At 48.7% G+C, this 10,254-nt stretch overlaps 1 protein-coding gene across 9 annotated transcripts in view; it reads right to left on the bottom strand.

Annotated features, from left to right (window-relative positions):
• Positions 1–1,096: 1,096 nt before the first annotated feature.
• samd11 (sterile alpha motif domain containing 11) overlaps positions 1,097–10,254 on the bottom strand; it is a 77,975-nt gene continuing 68,817 nt past the window's right edge. For 8 of the 9 annotated variants that reach the window (XM_047330657.1, XM_047330658.1, XM_047330656.1 and 5 more), the window contains 6 exons: positions 6,307–6,422; positions 5,907–5,985; positions 4,904–5,703; positions 4,005–4,138; positions 3,127–3,237; positions 1,097–2,859 (listed from right to left, as the gene is read on the bottom strand). In XM_047330657.1, coding sequence (XP_047186613.1) covers positions 2,575–2,859; positions 3,127–3,237; positions 4,005–4,138; positions 4,904–5,703; positions 5,907–5,985; positions 6,307–6,422 — 1,525 coding nt within the window. In that variant the 3' untranslated portion in view covers positions 1,097–2,574. The remainder of the gene's footprint in view (positions 2,860–3,126; positions 3,238–4,004; positions 4,139–4,903; positions 5,704–5,906; positions 5,986–6,306; positions 6,423–10,254) is intronic. The other variant, XM_047330655.1, reaches the window with a different exon arrangement.

Below are 10,254 nucleotides of genomic sequence, written 5' to 3'. Positions count from 1 at the left end.
TTTCCTGTTAGATGTTCACTAATTTAAGCATGTACATGCACGTCGATGCACAAGTGCACCTGAAGTAAGTCATCTGTGTTCTCCGTACATGTGCACACCTGTAGGCAGCCTCGGGCTTTGCGATGACGGGCTATTTGGAGAGAGCTATGGGCCTAGCTGAGCTGGGCCGGGCCGGCCAAGAGGAGGGGTACAGAGACGGGTGTTGAGCCCCGAGGCAGCAGTGCTGTGCCAGGCTGGCAGGGTGGTGTCTGATGCTGTGCCAAGACACTCTGCCCAGGTGGTAGAGCAGCAACACAGGCTGGTCTGTTTCTGTGCCAGCTCCTCAAACCCCCACCCCTCTAGACCACTGTCTCTTCTGTCTGCATATTCACATGCTCAGACACTGCTTTCCTACTCCGACTTATCCCCTCTCTCAGCTTTTTACTGCACCTTTCGCCACTAAACTAAAGGTGATCCTGGCCTGTTGGGTTAACAATTATCACATGCATTCACCGGTGTGTAACTCGGGGCAGAGGAGTTTGACATGTACTTGTGTTACATCCATACCACTGGGTTTTTATGTAAAATCTAAAATCTCCATCTATAGACTACTGCAGTCATGTACAGCAGAGTTGCTGTAGTGATGCATATTAAGATGAAAATTTACCAATGTGGATGTAGCCTTTAACTCTGAAAATGAAGATTTAATTTGTGTTGCCATATTTCTTCTTTAGTCATTTTCAGTGAATACAACCTTGTGGTGCAGATGCCCAGCCTAAAGCGTGGGGGGAGTCCCAGCAGAGTTGATGTAGTCGAGCAAGTTGTCGAAGGAGGATGGTAAGTTTGATTGGGGGCTATTCCTGGTTCTGGTCCTGTGTGTGGGAGTATGGGGAGGGTCAGGTTTATCCCCACAGGAGGGGAGGCCTTGGCCTGTAGCTGAACCTCACACTCTGACAGCTGGTGTTGACCTGAGCTGTGCCCCCCCCCCCCAATCCCCCATCAAAAGACCACATACTCCCTCCTGCACACGTTCACAGAAGAACGACAAACACCTGAGGAGGAAAAGGGCATTTTGTATACACTGTTCTGACAAACAACACAAATCAGAAAAACAAGAGGGATTTCTTTAGGATTTATTTCACCTGTGTGGTGAATAGAAAAATAGGATAAAGACAAAACATTTGAAGGGAAATCTAGAGACCATTTTAATTCATTGCTTGTGTAGGTTTAAAAAAAAAAAAAAAAAATCCATAGCAAAATCAAAACATTTGCATTAAGAGCTTTGTGCCTTTCTTTTCCCTGCAACCAAGAGAGAACCAAGTAAAAGTATCTTTGGAATCCGTCTGAAGGGCTAATTATAATACATATCATAATCTGCTTTATCTACTACATCAAAAGTCCTATAAATATTTTTTTTCCTCATTTATATGCTGAAGTAGCATTCAAGATTGGAGCATCTTTTAATATTACACTTAAAAAAAATGGCAGAACAAAAGTATGAACATAAGTACCACCAAAGTTCAGCAAGTCACATTTTTCAGTAAAGAAAACCTTATTCGTGCAACTACATTTAACAAAAAGTACCACGTATGTAACCTTCAGGATATTTTCACCTTAAGCATGATTCTGTACAATTTTGCATGTTTTTCCTACCTCCCACAGTAGTCAACACAAGCGCACAATGACATAAGCCACACACGCCAGAGGCGCTTCTCTATTTCGCCGACATCTTTAAAGTCTTTGTATGTCAGGAAATGACGGCTCTACCTGTGACACCCCACATAGAGTCCATCGCGTGAGGCACTCGCCTAGCGTTCCCCTGTTGGACCAGTCTTTCTATGAGACTCTTAATGCAAAAAGAAGCAGACACACTGTGAAACACGGTTCCAATTCCACACATCCGGTCATCTTTGGTATTGGGACAGTGGAATGCATAGTTGCAGTGATGCGAGGGAGCTGGTCAGATCCGGTGCTGCTCAGCATATGCTCCAACTGCAGCCTCTGTCAAAGACAGCTCCACGCTGCAGTTTGGCTTCGGGAAACAAGTGCGCAGAAGGGAGGGAGAGAAAAGAGAGGGAGAGGCGTCTCCTTTTTAATTCCTGGGTTCTGCAGGGCTTGTGGTGAGAGCAGAGATGGAGACTGGAGAAAGAAAGTGAGTTTCCTCCAGCTCAGGAAGGAAGGAAGAGTTTCCGCTAGCGTCTGACTGTCTGACTTGCAAGAATGTCGCATTTGTGGCAGGGCTTAGCTCCTTTTTTTTTTTTTTGGCAGACTGTCTGTGACCAGCTGTCTCCTTTTCCTCTTTCTCTGTTCCTCAGTTGATTCACGTATCTCCCTTCCAGCCCAGTTTCTTTGGATTCTGCTTGGCTACAGCCGCTGCAGAGGAACTCGGACTGATTGGTTTGCCGGATGTGGTACATATTGTCCAGTTGTCTTTTATTCCAGTCCAATGTTTTCCCATAAATTTCAGCATCAGGATCCCAAGGTGGGGGGAGTCTGGTAAATAGAACCTAGGAGTCAATCTCTGCGGTGAGGGTTACCCCCTCCTCCCTTTGCTCTCTGGCTAGTTTGAGGCAGGTCTGTCCTCAACATTCCGGCCTACGAAGGCGTTTTGGCCTCGAATCTTCCCGCCACAGTGGAGCCGGTGCCGTTTTCCTGCTTGGGGGTGGAGCACCCTGGGGTGGGACCCCTGTATGGAGAGGAGCTGCTGCTGGTTGAGGTGGGTCGGTGGGACAGGGTCAGAGAGAGGGGCAGGGGGTTGCCCGATGGTGCGGTGAGATGGTCCCGATCCCGGTCCGTGGGACGCAGCGCGGCAGAAGGCGGAAATGGGAACGCCAGGGGGAATCCAGTCATGTAGAAAAGCCTGCCCACTCGGCGCGCCACCTGAAGAGACCACATGACCGTCAGTACATCCTGTTGAGTGTTGTGTACATAGACCTGTGTTGTATACTGTATGTTAGAGAGAGCGAGAGAGCAGAAAAAGAGAGGCCTCGGTCTGTGGGGCAGGCTAGATTAGGGGATCGGCTATACTACTCTAGCAGTTTGTTGTGGGCCAATGGGCAGAAACACACACATTCAAACACGCAAGAGTTAACTCCTGGGTCCACTTGACCGCGCACAAACACACACTCAGGTCTGTGGTGTGTGTACCTGTGAGCGGATCTTGAGTGCAGGCCCCAGCTTTAGTCCCATGGTGCTGAGCAGGTGCTCCTCAGTGAGCAGCGGTAATGTCTCTCCATCAATGGCCTGCTCCCGAAACACCTGGCGGAGACACAGCCGCTTCAGCCACAGGACCACACGCGTACACATTCACTCACACAACCTACGGAACAGTGACTATTCCAAAATGCCACATAGCCATTCTGAGAAAGGAAAGGGCTAGGATATGACCATTCACCATTTGACGGTATAGAGAATCAACTTGTGGAGAAAATGCTGACAAACAAATCATTTCTGTCCACATTGGTCCGAAAGAAATGAGTTCCTGCCCCAACTCTAATGTTGGACACGAGAGGGAAAATTCCTCTGTTTTCCTTGGAAAAAAAAATATTCAGAATGTTCATCTGAAGGCATTTTCTACCAAGGTTCCAAGATTTTTTTTATTGCTGAACATCAGCAATCATTGTTGCAACAACTGTGGATTTTGTCTCCAATGCCAGAAGGAACCTCTTGTCAAAGATAGAAATATGGGTAAAGTTGGTTCACTTTTCTCAAATGCTGGATGGTTCATTTTGGAACAACACATGGCTACGCACACAGATCCACATTTCATTCACACAGGCTAAAGGTGTGCACAGCTAACTCGTGCTCATTCACACAGCGCCCACAAATATGGCTGGAGTTGTGAAGGGGACCATTCACGTAGCCACACACATTCACAGTAAACCTTTTTTTTATGGTTTAGTGTTTCTACCCTCTACAATGAGATGTTTGAAAGGTTATATCTTGGTCACTATTCTTCTTCTATAGTCAGCCTGCCCCTGGACTCTCTCGCTCGCTCTCCCTGCGCCCTCTCCCTATGTGCCTACCTGTGTGTATTCAGCACATCCGGCCAGGCTGCTTATGAAGCCGCACACGTCCTCCACACTCCACTTGCTGATGTCCTCCGCAGGGTTCGCCGTGGCCGAGTCCTCCCCATCCATGAAAAGACCTCCCACAGAGCCTGGACGAGCAGCAGTGGGTGAAAACCATGTGTCAATGTAAACACTGGGCGCAAAGCTGCTATTACGGCCGAGACGATCTTGCTCCTGTTTCACATTTTTACTGATGCAGAACTTGAAAATGTCACGCTCTGAAGGGAAGTGTTTGAAAGTATTTAAACCGGCATTGTAGAAAAATGGTGATGGTACATTCTTTGTCATGTTCAGGTTCCACTTGATTCCATTTGTAAATCGAAAAAACTGGTTTAACACAAATGGGAAGTTCAGGTAGACTTTGGGTCAGAATTATAGTAGTAGGAACGATTATTGTCAGTATTGATTAGTCTAAGCTTTTTTATGATTAATAATTTAGTCAGAGACCAACGTTACCTAAAAGATTAAAAAATTGAATGTATATAAAAAGAGAGAAAATCGTTTTTTCACATTGAGAGAAGAAACCAGTGAATATTTGGTCACTAAGGATCATGGATAAATTAACAAGATTTTATTCCTGTCATTTAGCTTCTGATGGCGTTTTTGTGTTTGCAGAAAGAATAAGTGTTGTTTGCCGTTATACGAAATGTATTGTTAATAAAAACTCCCTCCCTCCCTCCTTTCTGCCCACGTGGCTATTCTGCTGGTGGTGTGCATTCGGGTCACACCGGGGTCAGAGGCAGGGCCCCTAACAGGGAGAGGTCTCCACACTGGAGACACGCAAACAGAGGGTGACACTAATGGGTTTCACATGTCAGTTTTCAGCCTTGTATGTGTGTGTGTGAGTCTCTTACCCGTGTGAAAGTAGGGGTTGGCGTAGGGGAACCCAAAGGGGAACGACTGGGCGTGGAGAGCAGGCAGCGGTGGCATGAACCCAGGTGGCAGGTGGTACTTGACATCAGCCTTGCCCAGTCCAGGGGTGAAGAGGTGGCGACTGGGTGACTCTGTACCTGCGGAGCTACAAGGGGCACTCAGCCTGCCCGAGCTCCCTCCAGGCTCCTTGGCACCGTCACATGCTCCCTTGCTGCCAGTCTCTTTACCCCCATCTCTCTCTCTGTCCCGGGGTTTACTAATAGACTTGGCAACGATGCTCTCCCGCCTCTCCGTGCACATCTCCGTCTCGCTGTCTGAGTCCTTCATCTCCTCATCCTGCACCTCCCTGTCTCCGTCCCTTCCCCTGTCCTCTCTTCCACCTGTGTGGTCCCCAGCACGGAGCTGTATCTGGGGCCCCCTGCGGTGGGTCTTCCTGGATTCAGCATCTGGCCCAGCAGCGGAGCTCTGTGCTTGGCTATCTTTGGGTGTGGAGGACACCCCTGGTAGTTGCTGCTGGTGGTTGAGTGTGAGGAGGGGCGTGGAAGCCCCATGGCGAAGCACCAGCATTGCATTTGAACGGCGGGCCAGTTCCTCGCGGAGAGGATGGCCCTCTGGGATGTCGTGCAGGCTCCGCAGGGCTGGATGGTCCAGAGGCAGGCCAGGAGGTATAGCCCCCAGAGAGTCGGAGCCCAGAAGACGCTGCTGCTGCTGCTGCTGCTGCTGTCGCTGGTGCAGATTTTCCAACTCCTTGTGTCTTAGCAGCTCTGCTGACATCTCAAGTCTGAGGCAGTGAAACACACAGGAACTTTAACATCCCGGCCAAATGTAATAAACATCTTTACAATATCTCACAATTAAGTGTCCATAAGTTTGCCTTTGAAACATTTCAAACTTGTAGGTGACAATAAACCCATATCTCAAAACTGATTAGCTGTTGTTATATTCATTATTATGCATCGGTCATAATCAAATACACACACACACCTGGCCAGATTCTGCTTCCTCAACATCTCCTGTTGCCGAGCAAAGATCTCAGCTTGGGCAGGCTGGAGGAAACCATACCCTATGATAGAAACAACAAGAAAATACATTAACACATGTAACCAAAAAAAACAACCACCAAAAAGTGTTAGAAATACTTTTGGAAATTTGCCAAAACTATGAGCAAATCTGCTAAAAAAATGACTTGCATTACCAAAAAGGTACATGCCTTTGTCTGTTCTTTGTAATATCATTCAACTACTTCACCGTTTTGGAAGCCATGGAACATTTCCTTCATGTCCGTGTGAAATATATATATATATATATATATATGTATTTTTTTCTTCCCAACCCATTGTTAAAGTGTATTATCTATTCATCTTTTGCATTACTGATGACTCACCAGGGGCATGGCAAAGAGCAGAAGGCATGCCCAGGAAAGGAGGCCGCAGGTGAGGTCCTAAGGCGATGTGAGGGGCCGTCGGAGGCGACAGTAAGGCCGGAGGATGGGACAGATCTCTGCGGACACAAATACATTAAGACATCATTAAGTTGAAGTTGGATTTTTACTGAATAAGTTTGAAATCTAATGGGGGGGTATGAATAATGCATGATGGTAAAATTAATAGTTCTAATAATTTTGTTTCTCTTCCCAGTACATCTCAACTCCATCTCTGTGAATGTTCGCACACCGCCCAGCAAAATGTATGCAGTGTATTTTTATCAGTGCAGCTCCAGAGGCCCCCGTGTCGCCCCAGTGCCTCATCAGTCTTGCCACGCCACAACAAGCGCCGCTGGCCATTGCTGTACCCTGGACGGCAGCCTTTCCTTCCCCTGCCGCCACACACACACACACACACACACACACACACACACACACACACACACACACACACACACACACACACACACACACACACACACACACACACACACACACACACACACACACACACACACACACACACACACACACACACACACACACACAACTCTAGACCCACACATAATGAGAGCTGAATGCACAATGCCAGTGTGTCATGCTCCGACAGCTGGGGCGGCCCCTGTGTCTTGACCGGGGCCACGGGCTGAAGGACCTTCTAATTAACACTCATCCCTCCTCTCTCCTCTCTCCCTTTTTTGCGCCCTTCTCCCTGCTTCCCTCCCTTTCTCGCTCTCTAGGCTGCATTGAAGCCAGTGAAAAGATGGAGCGTCCTGTAACCTCTGCCTCTGAAAGGGCCTCTCCATTATTTGCCTCGTCTTTTGTCCTCCTTGAGGGTGGAAAGGCGCCTCTCACCTTGCTCCCTCTCGTTACATCTCTTGTTCTGACTAACCCATCTTCCCCCCCCCTCCTCTTTACTCCTGTCTATCTACTTCTGTGTGACCTCTAAATATCTGTCTTGTTCCTTTTTTTCTTCTCCTCCACTTACACTTCTTTCAACTCTATATATTTCTCCCTCCCCTCTTGATCACTCCATTTCGTCTCGTCTCTTTATCCCTGCCTCGTCTTGCCTGCCTCTTTGTATTTCTTTCACTTCTTTTTTAAATGAGTGAAATCCTGTCTCTCATTCCATCCCTCCGTCTCTCTGTTTTGTGCACATCTTCACGGGGCACAGGGTCCGGACTGGCTGCTCCGGACGCTGTCCGGCCACTCGGTGTCTCAAGCCAGCAGCTGTCTCCAGGGCCTTCCTGGAACTCGCTCTCCAGCTTCCCACCCACACCTCTCCCTCTTCCCTATCCTGTCTCTCGTCTTTTCTCTCCGACTGAGCTGCTGCTGTCACACCAACCGGAGCTCAGCTGTGTTCGACTGCCGCCACACAAAAGCATACATGGGAAACAAGCTGGGGAAAACAACAAAATCACAAACCAACACTGGGACCCATGCAACCGCAAATATTGTTTTGCAACCGTGTTCAAATTAGCCAGCGCCTGCATGTCTCCCACCTCACTAAATGGTGAGGGAGAAGGAGGGAGAAGGAGGGAGAGGGTGGGGAGATGTGTGGGGGGGTGAAGCCTGTACTGAGAGGGGGGAGGGGGTGAAAACCATTCATCGATCGCCTCCGCCGCTGAAATGTTAATGCTAATCGTATAACCGCTCTCTCCGGCGGTGCCTCGCACTCCAGTGGCAGCTCCAATTAATCTTGCTGCGGCGCGTGACCCCGGAGCCGCGAGCCGGGGCCCTGCTAGCCGCTGCTTATGTAATTACACCGCCCAGTGTGTAATCACCTGGCCTAATCCCTCTGGGCTAGCAATTAGCCTCGCGACGCACAGTTCCACTAGGCTACGCTAAGGCGCCCGCAAAACTCCCATCCACCCTGCAATGGCTCCCGCATGCCAAGCACCCATCATCCCCCCCATCCCTCTCTCTCTCCCTCTCTCTTCTCTTCTTATATTCCATCTCTTTCTTCCCTCTCCTTACACTGCCTACCATCGCCTTGGCGTTAGCCCGCAGATGAATAACGGTCAATTAAAGCTGCATGACTGGGGCTGCCAGGCGTCTGCGCCACCATAATTAGGCCTAATCACGGGGAGTGAGAGAGACGGAGGGAGAGAGAGGTTAGTGTCTGACACTCCCTTCCTCCATCTCTCCCTCTCTTCCTCCTTTTATAGGAGGCAATTTTGAGGGAGGAGTGGCAGACATTAGTTGTTTTGCTCTTATGCTCTGTGTGTGTGTGTGGGTGCGTGTGTGTGTGTTGGGGGGGGTCTTTTTTGGCCCATCCCTGCATGTTGTTGGCAAACCACAAACATGCTATAGAAAGACGAGGCAAAAACACTCACCTTGTTTTTGCATGAGAATGGGCAGATTCACAAATGCAAGTTGGGTTCATAATCACGAAAAACTATATCACAAGGAACTCGCTCGCCCCCCACCTCTCTCTCTCTCTCTCTCTCTCTCTCTCCCTCTCCCTGCAGTGAGGCCAGGGGCTCCTGGGGAATTCACTGTTGTGTGACGACCTGTCAGAGTGGCGACAGCGGTGTGTGTATGTGTGCGTCTGTGTGTGTGCGTCTATGTGTGTGTGCGTGCGACAGGGCTGCCCTTAATGATGGGAGCGTGGGGGGATTAGGAGCGCCGCGCGGCCGCCTTCGGCTCCTTCTCCGCAGGAACACATTTACACAGGAAGCTCATTAAAATGGATGAGGCTCCCTCCACGCTCGTTCTCTCCCTCTCTCCCGCTTGCTCCCTCCGTCTCTCCCTTCCTACCCTTATCTTACACTCTGTGGATCTCCTCACTCCCTATTTTTGGTCTCTCTCTCTCTCTCTCTCTCTCTCTCTCTCTCTCTCTCTCACACACATTTCGTCCTCCCACCGTCCCCCCACGTTTTTCCTGTTATAAGCTCCCATGTTTTCACTTCTTCTTCTCTCTCTCTCCCCCTTTCTCTTTACTTTTCTCCATCCTCCCCTATTTGCCTTGCAGATGCTTGGTGAGCTTAGTGCCATTTAAGGCCAGACAAATGGAGCACCAGGCTCTAAACCCATCGAGCGGCCCTAATGATTTGTTTTTAACAATGGACCCTAATGGGGCCCAGATAATCAATGATGAGGGGTCGATGGAAAGGTGAGCCATGAAGAGCGTTGGAGAGGGGTGAGCATCTGTCTCTACCTCACTTCCTCAATCTCGGCTCTTCATTCTATCCATGGTTTTCACTTTTACTCCCCAATTATCTTCATTTTAATTTTCTCTGGACTTTGCAGTAGTCTCATGCTCACATCTCCTCTTAAATGTTTTCCTCTCTTTTTTGGCAGGTATAATCTGTCATGTAGATGCGCATGCACACCGCATGGCCAAAAGTAATGTGGACATTACACCAACATGAGATTGGCGAACATCTCGGCAAAACACCATGTTGCCATAAACCACATCCACAAGAGCATTGGTGACAAAGGGCAACACGGTCTGTCACGCAGTCTGTCCACAGGTGTCGGATGGGGTCAAGGATTTATCCTGGCCAGTCATGGTCCTGCACACTAAACTGGGGGGGTCCAGGGTGCATCGCTACTTTGAATTACAAGGAGGTCGTCACTCAACTGTTGCCTCAAAGTAGGAAGCACGTATTGTTTAGAAAAATGTTTTTGGAGTAGTATTGGAGTCTAGTGTGAAGCAAGGGATCAAGCCCATAACACAAAAAAAACATTTATGGAAAGGACACTTGAAAATATTTTTACCATAATCCTTTTTTTTTACTCACTCAAAATATTTATTGAGAGTTAAAGGGTTAAAGGGGAGGCAGGGGGAGGGTGGATGGATGGATGGGTGAGGCCTAGTTAACGCTCGCCAATCCTGTGTGGCTAATTACTCAGTGTGCTGTCGGTGGATGGCCACAGCTCACTGACTAAATTCACACTGCACCA

The sequence above is a fragment of the Scophthalmus maximus genome, chromosome 3, assembly GCF_022379125.1.
Source record: "Scophthalmus maximus strain ysfricsl-2021 chromosome 3, ASM2237912v1, whole genome shotgun sequence".
NCBI lineage: Eukaryota > Metazoa > Chordata > Actinopteri > Pleuronectiformes > Scophthalmidae > Scophthalmus > Scophthalmus maximus.
The sequence above is the reverse complement of the archived record's forward strand: the minus strand, read 5'-3'. Positions and strand labels throughout refer to the sequence as shown.